We start from the raw sequence: 17040 nt of genomic DNA, 5'->3' as shown, positions 1-17040 counted from the left end.
ATACATATCCTCTGACTCCATCCAGGTACCCCCGAATCTTTGGCAGAGAAGGAGCTCCAGCTGTTGATGATGATCAACCAGCTGAGTGGTCTGAGGGAGCAGCTACTGGGAGCGCACTCTGAGCAGAGGAACATGGCTGCCCTGCTGCTGGAGAAACAGCAGCAGCAGATGGAGCTGGCTCGGCAACAGCAAGAACAGGTATCTCTTCAGATCTTTGCATCTGTCATCTAATTCAACAGAACATGCAAACATGTGGACACTTCAAAACAAATTTCTTCCTCTCTGCTGTTTATTATCTTGATGAAAACTATAAAGGGCCTGTCTGACCAAACAAACGAAAAGCCCCTATATGAGATATGCTTGTGGTTTCATTGCATATGCGTGCTAGGCAAATTAGATGGACGTAATTGGAAAAACAATCTTTGTTTAATGTCCTTTTTTTCACACAAGTTCACATGTCGGAACGATCGTTACGATTTAGACCGACTAGCACTTACTTGCAGTAAGGAGGGCTATTTTTGATCAGCCGCCTCGCGGAGCATCCAACAGATTTAACTTCGCAACTCTTGTAACATTATCACAATGTGTGTCTCATTTCTTGTGTCTCAGATTGCCAAACAGCAGCAGCAGCTCATCCAGCAGCAGCACAAGATCAACCTGCTTCAGCAGCAGATCCAGGTCAGCTCCTCTCAAGACCTTTCACGCGTCTTCGTGTATCACTGCAAGCCGCACTAGAACAGAATGAGAGTTTATACAGGATAACAAATTAATGTGTCAGATAAATGACACACCTCTGTAAGATGTACGTGTCCTGCTTTGTCCCAGCAGGTAAACATGCCCTATGTGATGATTCCGGCTTTCCACCCCAACACCCAACCCCTCTCGGTCACCTCTGACCCCCAGATGACCTTGCCACTGCAACCGATCCCCTGCAAGCCGAGTGAGTAATAACCTCAGATCTGTTGCTGGAATGTCAAAATGCAGTGCAGCATTAAAACAAAGCTCGGAGCTGCTTGATTTCTGAGGAATAGCAGGCAAACACTGCAGATGGGAGGCAGGAATTCACAACATTGGAAAGCTATGACAGCAACAATTAGTGAAGCTTTCAACTATTCGGATGTGAGAAAAACAGTAAAATTGTTTTTAACATTATGTAATAAGTAATCCAACTGGAATTTGCTCATATTTAAATGTGTTATTTTAACTTTTTCCCCATATAAAATATGGGGAAAAACGGCCTCTGGACTGACTTCTGTGTATCTATGCAATGTAATTGCATGTAATTTAATGCATTACTTTATTACTTTACAAAAAAGAATGTGTAATATGTTACTTATACTGAGTAATGACCCCAACACTGACATTGATAGTCCATTTTAGTCAGAGAAACCCCTAACAAATCTATGGTGGCTCAGTAAGGTCATACTGTATGCCTCTTTAAAGATCACTGACCTGCTAATAATCCTCCAAGGTTTCCCTTCCTTTAGTGAACACTGTGGTTTGTCAATTCATAATTCATTCAAAGCCTTTTCTTATGCACCCTGTCGTGGAGGAAGAATGAACGCTCTACTTAAATGTCTCAGTGACTGCGAGCTTTGAAGGCCAGAAACTTTTTGCTGAAAAGATATCTCCATCAGTACGGCTCCATAAGTTGCCATGTGTGAGTGTTTTTGAAGAAAAGCTTAAGCATATTTATACGCTTCCACTCGGGGGCTATTTTATAGAAACGAGAAAGGCATCCGTGAGACTCCAGTTGAACAATATGGTTGAAAGTACCTTTCAAACATGTATGCTTGTACAGTTAGCAGGCTATAGAGGCCACAGCTTTGTGGAGGCTTGCTTTCACGAGCCTTAAAAGCTGTGCTTGTGGGTCTTTTCAAACTTAAAGACACAAGGCCAGTCTTTAAAACAGTGTAGGCGGAATTTAAGGATAGCCATTATTTCAAGAAATGCGTGTGTATGTGTGAACGGCTCCGAATGTTTTGACAGATGAATGTAAAAAATGTCGGAGTGTTAGGCTGTGTGGAAGAGGTCAGCTGCAGCCAGAAAGTTTTTCAAAAGAAAAACATGCATGGAGTGAAACTGTGAGCTGTTTACTTTCATTTTGTTCACATCTTCTATTTGTTTGAGCATTTGCATATAACCTCACGTATCAACCGGACATTGTATTTTGGGGACATTCCCAGCAACTCACTTTTGGCCTTGCTTGAATTGTTAATTTTTGCAACATTTACTTTCTCACTTACATTGAATTCTTCAAGTTTAACTGAGTAAATACTATATTACATGTTGTTTAAATTTATCTTGGCTAATCCCAAACTACTGACCTTGGAGAGTTGATATTGCTTTATTTGTTTGCTCATAGCTATTCTGAACAAACAGCTACATCTCTGCTGCCTCCGTATCCCTCCATATTATGGTGGGATTATGGCCGAGAGAAACAGAAACACTCCTGATGTTGGGAGTGAAAATGTAAATGCTAAAATTCATTCAACGACTTACCAGATGATCCTCAAATGAAAAAGAGTTTAAAATCTGAGATTATATTTTTTCAATGAAACTTCACCCTTTTCACCTCTCTTGTAGAAATATACAGGCACGAGTCATTTCTCTGGATTTTTCTAAATGTTTTATGAGAAAATTACTCGAAAACAGAAGCAGTTAATTAGGAAAACTTGATTTGTCAGGTTTCTAATTTAAGGAATTGTTCAATAATGCACCATATTGAAATCCTGTCAGAGAAGAGGTGAGCTTCAAGACACGGTTTTGAACAGGGACACTGGTTTGTTTAAAACCTGACTTTTAAGCTGACACGGTGTGTTTAGTTGAATTCATTTTTGATCGTATTTTGAACACTTATGGACCCGAGGTCTGATTTCAGTTCAATTCAATTTTATTTATATAGCGCCAAATCACAACAGTCACCTTAAGACGCTTTATATTGTAAGGTAAAGACTCTACAAAAATTCAGAGGAAACTCCCACAATTAGATGACCTTTTATAAGTAAGCACTTGGTGACAGTGGGAAGGAAAAACTCTCTTTTAGCAGGAAGAAACCTCCAAGAGAACCAGGCTCAGGGAGGGGCAGTCATCTGTTGTGACCGGTTGGGGGTGAAGGGAGGGAGACAGGAGTCTAACAGTAGAGGTGATCTGGGAGAGGCAGCCACTTCCTAATAATCCCATTATATTACTGACTGCAGTTTAGCCGAGTTAAACTCGGAAGTTAATGGCGCTGAATGGCTAAAATAATTATTTGCACCTGCTCTACTGATCATTTGTCTGAGTTTAAACAAAATTAGACTAACGTGTCATTCCATCTCAAATCAGCTAATTTTTTTAAGAATATTTTTTGCTCGACCATCTCTGATTTGCATAAAAATTTTATGGTCCAAAGTTTGAACAGTGAGCACTGTGAAATTTTAACTCCGTATATCAAATACTTTTAAAGATTTATTGTCTGTCGACTCACTTTAAGGCAATGTGAGGCAGTGTTTGAACATGAACATCTCAAAAACTAATAAAGATAAAAGACTAAAATTTTCACTGGTGTTTCTTATCATCCAAACGAATCGGGGTGTGTAATTTGGGAAGTGTCTGATAATTGGCTAGTTAAAATATGAAAAAAAAAAGTCCAGCACTCCTGCAAAGTCCCTACTTGGCTGTCTTGTTTTCAGCTGCCCATGTTTGTATCTCAGTTTAACTGGCTAATTCTAATAGTTACCAAACTTTGCCCATAGTACATCTTCTAAACCTGGTTCTGACTAAAAGTGCTGTTTGTTCTTAACTTTTGAATCTATGCATTCATTTTTCATCTTTCACAGCTGTGGACTATTCCATGCAGCTGCTGTCAAACGCTCACCCCACCCCCGTGAAGAGGAGCAGCGGTTCCCTCCGACAGGTACAATATAACTATAACGTGTCTAAGTCAGTTCTTTATATGTTTGTATTGTCATGAGCACATCACTGAGAAGTCAGGGAATTATGGCACTGTTTGCTTCCTGTACTGTATGGAGTGTGTACCTTCTGTATGTGTGTGGTTTAAGGAAGCTTAAAGAAAGTGAACCCCTCTGGATCCAACAAATAATATCCTTTTCTGGTATTCGGGAGGCTGAAAAGCTTTAGAAATACACCACACCCTCTGTTTAATTATTTAATGTGTGTGGCATAGGTGTATTTTCTTGACTGCATGCGTGTGTATGTTGTGTGTATTGCGTTTGCATGGCAGGTTCTCAAGCAGGGATAGATCAACATAGCTTAAATAAACAAAAGGGAAGAGAGGATGAGGATAACTTGAAGACAAAAGACTAAAAAAACATGACAAAGGTGTGACAGATGTGCTCTGACATGCCAAATGCACTATGCATAACTGGAATACATGCACACCCTTGGCTTTGCAGTTACACCTGAGTATGTCTAAGTAGTCCCACCCCTGCTCATCTGCTCTCACTGTGTGTTCAGGAAGCGAGTCAGCCCTTGAACCTGACCTCCAAGCCCAAGGGGCTAGAGCTGGGGAAGACACCCAGTCCACAGAGCCTGGAGCTGGGATCGCTGGCGCTGCAGGGGGCCTACAGACCCAGAGATCTCCAGAGAGAGGTCTCCCACAGTCCGCCTCGATCCGCCCTCAGTGAGTTACACACAGTTACAATGCTTTGATAAAAAGTTGGAATCTGAAAATCCCAGTGCTGGTTAAATTGTATGGAAAAGTAAAGCATGTTACCTGAAGTCCCAACAAACCTCCAGTACATTATATTTCCCATAGATTTTTCCACTGTTTGAATGACAGTTCATGAATGCACAAAGGACACTGAACATGTGGCAGCGGCAAACATTGCTATATGACTTTAGTGTTCATGTGAAAAACCAAGCGTTGATAAATCGATTCTTAACTGAACACTGGATGTGTTTGTTTTCACAAGTTAATGTTCATAAAAAGAGATAATAAAGGACCCTCAGATGTGACAACTCATCTCTGTTTTGTATGTGTGAAAAACACATTGTCATTTGTTTTCACAAGGAAAGAATTTCATGAAATAAAATGCAATATACATTTCATCTGAATATTCTCAGTCAATACTAAGCATGCAGCTGAAATGAATTTTGTTATTAAAACTTTGTCTATTTGTCTTTTACCACAAGAGAATTATTACATTTTTTAACTTTCTGTCATTTCCACCAGCAGGATATGAAACTAATCATTATCTGTAGGTGACTGCTGATAGGATCCGTGATGTGATTCTAGAGGTCTTCTGATCATAACTGACACTTTAACTTCCTCCATCTCATTTTCTTTTTCTTCATCACCATAATTATCTTGTTCCTCATTTTGTGCTCTCCTCCTTGTGCTTTGTTTTCGTTGGCAGGTTTCCTGGGAGACGGCGACGTGGTCACCCAGGCTATCCACGATGCCCAGCAGCTTTTGAGGAGCCACAGCAGCTCAGGGCGGGAGAGGGACAGGGAGAGAGAAGGTGGTGGAAAGGTGGTGAGCTAATCTTAAAACTTCACTCTGTAGTCGGGGGGGGCATGTTTAGATCCACTTTCAGACATGGATGTCGTTATATTGGTCTCATGTGTGAATATGTGCCTGAGGCATTTTTAGGTTAGGTGTCACTGTAGGCGATCTTTAGTAATACTTTTAATGTGGCCCGACACTTGGCTGAACGCACTAAGAGTAGTATAGAGCACAAAACAAAACATGCACAAAAAAAGTGTTTTGTGAGTCTCATTCTCTTACCTGAGAATTCTTCACATCACTTTACAGTGTTTCCCACACATGGACTTTACTTTACCACCCAAGTATGTTTTTATTTTTTCCATTTGTCCAAAACCACTTGATTTTCTGTTGGACCGTCTCCTCAGTCTTATTTTGAAAATTCTGTCACCGCTACCCAGCTACCTCGAGTCCTTCCCCCTCAGTGTTTCCCTGTATATCCACAGTATTCCTGCCTTCGCGCCACTACCCATAATTCATAGCGGAAACCGGTTGTTTACTTCCGTTTGCGCAGTTGTTCACGGTTGCGGGCTTACACACTTGCCGTTCATTTAAACATTTTGACACTGCAGTTTCTTTTACCACATTGGAGGTGGAGACATTGCAAGGATGTTTTAAAAAGCAGCGAGGTAACAGTGCCTCACCCGTCACTTGTGTAAATGACATGAAATTATGGCCTGAAGTCAGCTACATCGACATTATCAGGTACCTTGTTTTTTCCGAAGGTGTTGATGGCGGGGAAATCGCGTAATTATAAGAGCACCAGATTACCTTCAAAGCAATAAAATCAATAAAGTAATGCTTAACAAACAAGGCAACGTTGTTTTCCTTAAAGCAGCTGTAGAGCCGAGCCAGAGCATCGGCCAAGCTAAGTGCTTAGCATGGGTCATGCTAAGGGAAAGTGGAGCGGTGGAGACAGTCAGCTGTTCCCGTATCACGGATTAGGGAAATCATGCAGTGATGCTGCAGCTATTCGGTTGAAGGTATATCACTGATCTGGATATCAGAGTGTTCAGATCACTGAAACAGAAACACTGGATTGGCCGAAGGCTGTGATCGAGGAGACACGCAGCTGTCATCTTGCTAACTGCTACGTGTTTACATGAAGGCAGGCATTGTTTAAGCTTTGTGTAGGCTGTATGCTGTAGTGTCACACTATAAATAAAATAACGTAAAAAAAAAAGAGGCTGTACATTATAGGAAAACTTAAAACATAAGGAGAAAATACAGTAATAGGATGTGCAACTGGGTAGTATAATTTGGGGGAAAAAGAACAAATTTACAGAATAAAATAATTTGAAAAAATGTACAGACTGATGTAGTGACAACCGACAACAGCACAAGTTGAATCCGAGCTCATGTTCCAACTAATAAAGCCGCCTGTTACAGCACAAAGTAACCGAATTTTGTCATTAACTCTGGCTCTGACTTTGGGTAACCGGAAGTATAAAACCGAACAGCGGAAGTAGCAGTCTGTCATGGCAGCCTACGTGTGCTCTTCCAGAAACCCGTGGATACAGTAGGTGGTTTTTGTGGTTTGACTGGTAGTGTATATCACAGGTATGCTCTGTCCATTTGCTTAAACCTGCAATAACAGATTTTTTTTGGCCACATGGGGGCAGTATAAACATGCTGCAAACAGGTTGTCATGCACTATGCTGCTTTTTTGGAAATTTGATTAATATCCTTCCACTAGTCCTTGTCTGCAGTACGTACTTCTTTGGCAGAGTGCATTCATTTTTTTCCAGAGCACTGTGGTCTAAAACTGAACTGTTGCCACAGAGAATAATCCGCATGGAAAATATAAATATTGACTATCTTTAAATGCTAAGCTGTGTTCATCAGCTAGTTGCAAACTTTGCTCAGCGATTAGTGTATATTCTATTTTTTTAGCTGTTTTTTCTGACAGTGTGTAATGTAGTGATAATAATGTTATTTTCACAGTGTAACCATAAAAATATTTATTGTAGCCCCTTTAATCCACACTTAGAAGCCAGTCAAGGCATCAGAAAACATTTTCCTTATGAATTTGTGATTTCAGACTCCAGCTTCATTTATGATTTCATTTTTTTGGAGCGTGATGTTTATTTCGTAAATTATGGTCCCATGAAATAAATGCAGGGTATTTTTGTGACTGACAAATCTCTACCATATAAGGAAGTGGTTTCTCAGTCACATCAACCCCCCTCAACTTGTCACAGAAAATCCAAAAACGTGATGGTCAAAGAACTTGAGACTTTAAAATGGTAGTCCACAGTAGGGTCAGAACCAAACCAGCCAAACATCATCAACAACCAGCGATTTCAGATGAATTCGCAGTGTGTAATCCACAGCAGTTGCACTTCACAAGTTAATTATTTATTATCAAGCTAATTTTTAAGAAGGCGGACTACAGGCCTAATCTGGCAACCACTGGTTGCTGGAGATTGCAACCAGAGGTTGCCAACTGGTCTTTAGGCCTCTGTGACTGAGGCTCAAATTAGCAAAGTGGAACAACAAAAATAATGCAAAAGACTTGGCCACCATCTTAATTTGCCAGTTACCAACAGTTGATATATTTATCCAATTCCACGACACTAGTCCACAACTAGCTGGTGACGTCGGGGTGGTGACACCCATTTTTTTTTTATATAAAGTATATTAAATGAAACCAAGAACATTACATAATATACAGAACTGAGTATTTTAGGATACGTAATAGCGCCACTCAAATGAAAAATAATTCAGCTGTATTTAAAGACAGCTCCTGATGTAAATAGTCTGAGGGTGTTGCTGTTTCTCGGACCCACATCTAGAGGTCTAATCGGGGGTTCAGAGTCTGGTTTAGGGTTACATGGCGTTATGCTCTTCCCGAGAATCATACAGATAGATGAATAACCCACACGCGCACGCACACATACACAAGGCACATTATTACAGCTCAGTAAACTTAGCTGAGTAAACTGCTGTTCTTAAGTGCTACTAAACAATCTCAAAGTTGCATATTTCGTCAGCGAGCCTGTTATTTTTTGTTTCGCTTCTTGTGAAAATGGTCTTCTATTTGGGCCTTAGGTTTTTGTTCTTTAAGGTGGCTAAAGCTTTGGTCTCAGCTTCGTCCTGAGCAACAGCTGTTGCAGCCTTACAATACCACAAAGGCCTCAGTGTGGCATTGACTGAGCCACCTGCCCTGTCTCTTTGTCCACAGTAATACTGTAATCTGTGGCTCTCCTCCTTCTCCTCCTCCTCCTCCTCCTCTCCTCCATTATCCTGCTCCATCTCGCCTTGGCGGTTGTGTTAACACCAATACTGTTGACTGACCTATTTTGGTATTACACGCCACACCACTGCATGGGGATGAATAATGTTTTATAGCACACGGAATAGGCGATAGATAATACGCTGATGGTGTGGTAGTTTTGCAAATTCAGAGTTGCTACATTCCCGTCCCTGCCTTGTCTCCTTCACCTTTCCTCCCTCCAACAATAAACACCATTCTTCCTCCTCTATAGCGTTGTCATTTCCTGTCTTTGCATTTACAGCTCTGCATTTAAGCAGCAGCTGATATGGCGAGTGTGCCATGTCTTTACCTTAAATAGCACTCCTGTGTAACATGCGTGCCTTGAAACACTCCCCTTTGACATTAGGTCACTTTTATTTTAACTGCAGTGCAAATTCAAATAGTCTCTTTGTTCTGTTGTGTGAATATTTGTGTGACTTTACAGCATTCATCTGTCTTTTTTTATGCATGCAGGAGTTTAAAGGTTCTCCTCGCAGTGAGAGACTGTCTCAGAGTGAGCGGGGTGAGGACAGACACGGCCTGCCGTCCACCGAGGACCACCTCAGCAGTGATTCTGAGGGTAAGCATCCCTTGAAAAGCCTGTTTAGTGGTTCTTGTTCTGAGACCAACATTTGTATGGCAGCTCTAGTCAAGAGCCGCTTTAGCCAATCAGTATCTGTGACATATTAACAGAGGCTCTGCTGCCCAAAAAAAAAAAAAAAAACACATTATAAGGGAAAATCCTGAAATATACTTAGTGTGTGCTCATCTGCTATTATGTTTTCTTTTTCTATCATCCACTATGCATCCATCTTTATTAACTTTTATAAAAAATATTTAAATATTTTATTTATATTAAAATTACCACTATGGAAGTAACATACAGTACAACCTACTTAGCAAACACAAGGAAACTAGAAAGCTGCAAACTGAACACCGAAGAAGCTACTTTCAGTTCAATTCAAGTTACTTAGCAACTTAACGATTTAGTGACTTTTCACGAGCTTGATCTTAACTTGAACTCTTGCTTCTTTTTAATTTGCCATTGACTGAATAAATAAACCTGCCTTTCTGCCTGGTCTGAACTAATAACCTGCAGGACTGCCCATTAAATTACCTGATGTATCGCTCCACTAGGCTCCACTATCAAAATCTAGCTAGCTAAAGGCTCATCAGCCTTCAGTATCAGCCTGGTAGCGTACAAGCTAGCTCACTGATGAAAGCTAATATTAGCTTACTTTCATATTCGAAAAATGCTAATCAGAAGCCTTGTTATTGTAAAAATAATGTTTTGTTTTTTTCATTGTTTAGTTTGGAGACATTGGAGGACTCTGTGTGATGCTATCACAGTGTTGACTGGTGTAGGCAGGTGTTTTTCCCAAGGTCTCATTGCAAATGTTGGTCTCAGGACAACACCCACTTGGCTAAATCAGGAGAGCCTGTTTAATGTTCTTTGTTGCTGGGAAACAACACAACAAGAAGCAATGTCTTCTAAATATCATCCAAAAATGTTTTATTAATGCCCCATCAGAATATCATGCTGGCATTTAAATCAAAATATAATATCCACCACTTTCAGATTTAGCTTCATCAGAATAATACCGTCATCTTCATAAAGTTTCGTAGCTCCTGTTTTTGGTTCAAACTTCAGGGTGGAGAATGTGGGTAGTGAATGTGAATCATGTCTGCATATGAAATCGGATGGTTGTGGGTGAAAAGAAACTTTCATCGGTCGCAAGGGAAAAAGGTCGCAAGAGAAAAAGGTTAACATATTTCTGTTTGTTTCTAGAAAGAAACAAATAGAAATATACTGAGGAATAACTAACAGATTTAAAAGCCAGCCTGTACCCTTGTTTCCTGTAGGTACCCTGACCATCTCAGTCCCAGGCAGCTACGCTGAGGCACGGCCCCCTCCTTCCTCAGGCCACATAAAGAGACCTATGAATGCCTTTATGGTGTGGGCCAAGGACGAGCGCAGGAGGATCCTGCAAGCCTTCCCTGATATGCACAACTCCTCCATCAGCAAGATCCTGGGTGAGAGCAGCACTGGGTAGGGGTGGGTTTCACTTTGTGTCTCTATTCTGAGACCCTGCCTGGCACAAGTGAGGCAATGAAGACCCACCTGCTTCTTCAACCAGACACACACACACACACACACACACACACACACACACTGGCATGAATCCCTTTCCTGCAAACAAACATTTATATTCCTTTGTATTGTAGAGAGTTTGTGTGTCTGTCTGCAGACATCTTTCACATGGATGCACACACACATGTAAACATGCATAGATGACCAAATAAACCACTAATTTGCATATATACATAGTAGGTAATACTAACTACCTGTTTAATAGTTCTCTTTCAACATACAAAACACATTTTTTCCAGTGCCTGGGACCAGCGATTATTAGTTTTCACTACACATAAAAGGCTTCCTTGATTTTGATCCCAGTAAACAGTTTTCAAACAAGTTTATGATCTCAGTTGGAAGTCCTAACCCTAGATATGTTGCTTTTGACACGATGGATGTTAAGAGGTAACTTTGCAATCCTGATGTCTAGATAAGCAAAAGAAAATGATATTTCTATATTATGACTTTAAAAGTATTCAGTTTGAATAAAATTTATGGAAGCATCAGATAGCTTGTTGCACAGAACCACATGGAAAGTTGTCCTTGGGTGCGTGTTTAGGAAAGAGCAGGCATGTTTAAAGAATATTTGGCAGGTAATTAGATGAACCTTCTACCTATCACCGTGTACTATGAGCTAGTTTCACCAATTGGGTCAGTGAATGTGAAAGAGAGTGCTAAAGTTAGTTGCAATTACTAATAAGTTGTAATTATTAAAGGAAAACAATGAGGCCTTATCGTGTAATTTTGATGTCTGTATCTTTTTGAGGGTACCATTAGTGCAGTTTCCACCCACTAGAATTTGGTTTATTTTCCCTGTAAAGAGAGACTCAGAGTGTTCCGACAGGAAGTTACTTTCAGTGCCAGAAATTGCAGTCATAACACGAACACGATATACATATTTTTTTTGGTTTGATTTAACTTAAACGATCTTTCTTTGAAATGAAAGAAATAAGATTCTTTAGAACTCTCCTGGAGATCAACAGGTTTTTAGGTTTTCTTCAGTCTTGAAGTAATCCTTTGATGTTGTCAGTAAATCCAGTGAAAGTATTACAGCTTGAAGTTTTACTTTCTGTTCTTTAGAAAGATAGCGACAGTAATATCTGTAATATCTTTGTGACAAACCAAAAAGAAACTGTGTATTTAGGTAGCACTGTAATAACCACCTCGATAACCTCTGATGAGCTCTTTTCTCATGACTGTGATATCCAGAGCTCATAATTATGAGATATTTTGTTAATAACCAGAAGGAGATCCATGGCAACATCTCTGTGGTTGTATTGTGATGTTAATACCAGAGAGGCATCCTTTGGAAAAACTCAAAAAAAAAAAGAAAACCAAACATTCAAGACCAGTGAATGTTCGTGGCAGTTTAAAGGTACATAAGTCATGACAATAATCTGATGCAAACTTTTCACTAAACTGAACGAGTGAAACAAAACCGAAACCAACGAATATTTTAAGCTTGCTCTTTCTAATGGGTTAACAAAAGGAGGATCCAAATGCAGGACAATGCAAACAGGATACCAAACAAAAGGGCCAGCTTTTAGTAGCTTGCTTAAACTTACAGCAGAGAACAATGGGGGAAAAAAAGCCCAAGGTTGGGTTAATCAAAAAACAGGAATCCAGGAGAATAAACAGATGGAAAAACTGACAGCGTGACAAAAGCCTGAAGAAGAGACAGGACTGTAAATACTTAGGGATCTAATTGGGAACAGGTGGAACAATCAGGGCAGGGCTGATAATTACAAGGGGGGGGGGATAAAAGGGATGTATAAGGAAAGATAATTGCCAAAATAAGATAGTAAGTTACAACAAAGAGAATAGATGCAGCCAGGAAAACAAACACACACACACACACACACACACACAAGAAATTAAACAAAGATAAACTAAAAACATGGCAAGCCATGACAGTTTCTGCTGCTGGAGAACATCTGTGAATTAACACTCCCTTTGTGTTGATGTATCTTTGCCTTTAGGCTCCAGGTGGAAGGCCATGTCCAACCAGGAGAAGCAGCCTTACTACGAAGAGCAGGCGAGGCTGAGCAGGCAGCATCTGGAGCGTTACCCCGACTACAAATACAAACCCCGGCCCAAACGGACCTGCATTGTGGAGGGACGAAGGCTGAGGGTGGGCGAGTACAAGGCTATGATGAAAAGCCGCCGGCAGGAACAGAGAGCGACCTACGCGCACAGGTAGAAACCACAGAATCTAGTGGGCTTAACACAACTTTGAGAAAATGTGAAAGAATTTGTCCCTGGCAGAAAACACTGACAATTCAATTCCCTGACAAGAGTTTGTGCTGCACCTCCACACACTAGAGACAATGCCTGCAGCTCTCAAAGCCCTTTTTTTCTTTATTCTTGAAGACACAAACAAAAGTGGAGTACTGAAACTGCAGCTGGGCTGTTCACTCTGTCCTCGACAATGAATAGAATCCCTCTCTATTGGTCGCTCGAACTCCTCCTAGTTAAGCTGGAGGAGTTGGAGGCTGGAAATGTTAACGGTGGTTGTTTTTGAGTGCTTTTCTGTTTCAGGGTTCTTCTTCTTTGCCTTACTACATTTGCTCTCTGTTAGGCTCTTCATAGAATCAAAACATCAATATCAGAATGGCACACTGGTCTAAAGCTTCAGTTCTGATATCAGTTTAAAAAAAAAAACTGTTTCTTGGTCAGTATAATAGGTTGTTTTTTCCTAACTGAAGACATTGATAGACTGACTGGCTCAGGTGCTTATGAAGGTAAACAATATTAGCACTGGCCTAATGCGCCATTGGATTTTACCATTGTACCATTAAAACAGCTCCAACCTGTTGAGGCCTGGACTCCCAACAAGACCTTTGAAGGTGCCCTGTGGTGTCAGGTACCAAGATGCTGGCAACAAATCCCTTAAGTCCTGTAAATTGAGAGGTGGAGTTGCTGCGGATCAGACTTGTTCCAGCACTTACCCTTAGACTCCTTTGCTGGTTTACGGTCTGTTGACAAGTATTCACCACGGCCGACTGGGAGCACTCCAGAAGCCTTGCTGTCTCGGAGATGCTCCAGAGCAATTGCTCATAATGATTTGGCCCTTGTCAAAGCTGCTCAAGTCATTAAAGATAGTTTATTAAAATGCAGAATACAAGAACCAACTGGCCACAATGAAGCGTGACAACAGATGCTTCAGCCAATCAGTGTTTGTGATGTCAAAATAGAGTTCTGTTGCCATGGAAGCAAAACAACTTAAGACCAACAGTAACGTTTTGTACTTATTATTTTACCTTCTGCTACTACGGCTTTATTATCACCACATTATAATCGGTGTTTGCAGCCAAAACTGATAAGCATTGCTATTGAACGACATACTGATAAATAATATTTGCCTGCTTAGCGCTAACTAAAGAACTAAAACTGCGATAACACTCAACTAGTAAAAATCAACAGTGTGTCGTGTAAATACAGCTTATATCTGTAAATCAACACATTTGATTTAAAGGGGAATTAGTAAGCATATCTAGCTTTAGCTAATAAAGTAAAATCTTCCCTCTGCCTCAGTCACAGAACTAGACCTCTGGCAGGCATCTGGCAACCACTGGTTGCTGGGTAAAAGTATGTATTCCCCAACCAGTTGGTGAACGGTTGCTGACAGTCACTGTGAAATTGATTGCTAAGGCCCATTCATGCAGGCCTAGAGATTTCTCAATAACCCCGATAACAATATTCAAGCCTGAAGTTGGTGGTAAAGAGGTTTATGGGGCTGCAATGAAAACCTTGTAATTACTTTGGTCAGTAACAGGTTGTTGTGGTCACCAGTAGATTGCATGGAAGACAATGACTGTTCTGCAAACACCCACTAAGTTCTTGCTAAGCACTGAAAACCATGAAAAGTGTGATGCAAAAACGGTGATAATTTGCTTTCAGAGTAAAAAATGAGCCTTTTGAAGCGTGTGCACAACTTTTACTTTAAAGGCGAGCATTCTCCATTTGCAGTGTGTGTCGCACTTTTTCAAGTGTATATACATACATATATATGCTGTTATGTCAGCATCAACATTCCTTTTTACACTTTTTTGTGGTCAGAGATGACAGATACATTTTACAGCCTTTACTTAACTTTTTCACTTAGAATAAGTGTCTCTGAATATGTGGAACCACTGAATATACGTGTCACTTCCTGTCTTTGCAGTCAAACGGAGCCACAGCCAATCCATTACCCCCACAGTGATGGCCAGTACCCAGGGGGGAGCAGCTCGGTCTCTGTCACTGCCATGCCTTTTCACCCCGCATTACTGGAGCATTACCTGCCGCAAGTCCCACCCGCTCCTCGCAGAGCCGAGGGCCAGGCCACGCCCACCTCTCTATCCAGGGAGAGAGAGAGGGAACGAGAGAGGGAGCGACCCCCATACAGTGAAGGAGAGGAAAGTGATGGGGGAGAGCGGAGCGAGGGGGAACTGGTGCTCCTTACTGACTAAAGAAAGGCGACTGGGAGAGGACCCAGAAAAAGGAAAATAAAAGAGGGAGAGGGGAGGGTAGCTGAGGTGGGTGGGTTGCTCTTTGATGAATGGCAGTCGGAGAGGAAGAATGGAGGATGAACTAAAGAAACAGTGAGGGAGTGAGTGGAAACGTCATACTCACCCCCTTGTAAATTAGCCCATTCTCCAGTAAAACCTCGCCTACACAAATGCATAAAGGCAAGCTTTTGTCATTTCCTTTTACACATATCTTGTCATCACCTGCTTTGTGTCAGAACTTTGGAGTTATATTGTAGAAGGTTTATCATTTAATCCCTTCTGCTTCTTGTTTTCTTCCCATGTTGACTTTTGGCAAACAAAATCCCCCAACAGGGAGTGGAATTAAAGCAGAATCATTAAAAGTTCAGAGTACCTGCCTTCTCCTGTCAGACAGCTGAGGAACAGCTGCTCTATGGGTTCAGTGTGTCAGCTTTGCCACCTGCTGGAGTAGAATGGTTATTACTGCTGTTGCCACACATGCTATTTAAGTTTTGATACCCCAAATCCAACTGGAGGGATAAAACAATTGTGTGATTAATGGTGCATTTAAGCAATTTTGGTACTGTACTCTCAAAGTGTAGGGGACTTGGATAAAAAATAATGGTCATATTTGGTAATAGTCACCTTAGTCCAGAGGATGGTTCAAGACAAAAAAAAAATTATAAATCCTACCCTTCCCATAATGCAACTTAAACAGACTGCCAAAGTGGGAGGGTGTAATTGCTATATGATGTGAGGAGAGTGAGGCATCTTAGTGTGTTTGATACAGATTTCCTGACTTATTCACCATTGCATTTTGCTTTTAAGTTCACAGAAAGTTGCACAAGCATGTGCTAATGAATATGCAAGTTGATTAAATCAGCTGGCAAACGGATGAAGACAATAAAACTGCTCTATGCAGTTAGCAAAATGACTGTTCCAGGAGGAGTTCTGTGTTTACAAATGTTGATTTATGTCAAAATCAGATGAAATCTGACATAAGCTTTGATGTAGAGAGTGCAAAATTAGCATGAGTAATGGAGCTGCAACAGCCACATCAATGGGAAATATGGCAAGCAAAAAGGAACCACAATGATCCCATAAGTACATTTCATAAAGTCCTAATACTCACAGCCTCGGTCATTCATGCTTGTCAGGTTTTTTGCACATTCAGGTATTTCTTTTTGGCTTAATCAAGTTAGACACAAAAAGCAGATTATTTTTTGCATTTTGTTCTTTTGCAATTGTACCAGTTGGCACCATCAGAGGTTTATCTCAGCAAACTGGCTCCCAATATTTGCTTGACATATGATCAATCTGAGCTATCAGCCTTTCTAAACATCCAACCAGCAGTTCTCACAGGGCAGTTGCTGCATATCTGCAAGTCACTTTGCAACCCACCTCCACCCAGGCTTCTCCCTATATACTGAATCTAATCCATGTCATATCTGATGTCACTGCTGCCTGCTCTGTCCTATGCCAGGTCTCACAGTCTCTGGCTTTCCATGTATGGAATGGAAGGGGGTCCTGGAATAGAAGTTTGCCATATAGAAATTACTATCAATGGAAATGACAATCTTCATTCATATATATACATACATACATACATACAGGGGTTGGACAATGAAACTGAAACACCTGTCATTTTAGTGTGGGACCAGCCTGGTGGCCAATCTTCATCAATTGCACATTG

General features: G+C 40.9%; 1 protein-coding gene across 3 annotated transcripts in view; it reads left to right on the top strand.

The window, feature by feature from the left end:
* sox13 (SRY-box transcription factor 13) overlaps positions 1–17040 on the top strand; it is a 51494-nt gene extending 34454 nt beyond the window's left edge. The window contains exons 5-14 of one of the 3 annotated variants that reach the window (XM_030729526.1): positions 26–198; positions 610–678; positions 829–940; positions 3822–3898; positions 4459–4624; positions 5361–5479; positions 9219–9324; positions 10608–10778; positions 12858–13074; positions 15044–17040. In XM_030729526.1, the coding sequence (XP_030585386.1) occupies positions 26–198; positions 610–678; positions 829–940; positions 3822–3898; positions 4459–4624; positions 5361–5479; positions 9219–9324; positions 10608–10778; positions 12858–13074; positions 15044–15329 (1496 nt within the window). In that variant the 3' untranslated portion in view covers positions 15330–17040. Of the gene's footprint in view, positions 1–25; positions 199–609; positions 679–825; positions 941–3821; positions 3899–4458; positions 4625–5360; positions 5480–9218; positions 9325–10607; positions 10779–12857; positions 13075–15043 lie in introns of all 3 variants that reach the window. The other 2 variants (XM_030729525.1, XM_030729524.1) reach the window with 2 other exon arrangements.

This window comes from Archocentrus centrarchus, chromosome 5, assembly GCF_007364275.1.
Source record: "Archocentrus centrarchus isolate MPI-CPG fArcCen1 chromosome 5, fArcCen1, whole genome shotgun sequence".
NCBI classification, from domain to species: domain Eukaryota; kingdom Metazoa; phylum Chordata; class Actinopteri; order Cichliformes; family Cichlidae; genus Archocentrus; species Archocentrus centrarchus.
The sequence above is the reverse complement of the archived record's forward strand: the minus strand, read 5'-3'. Positions and strand labels throughout refer to the sequence as shown.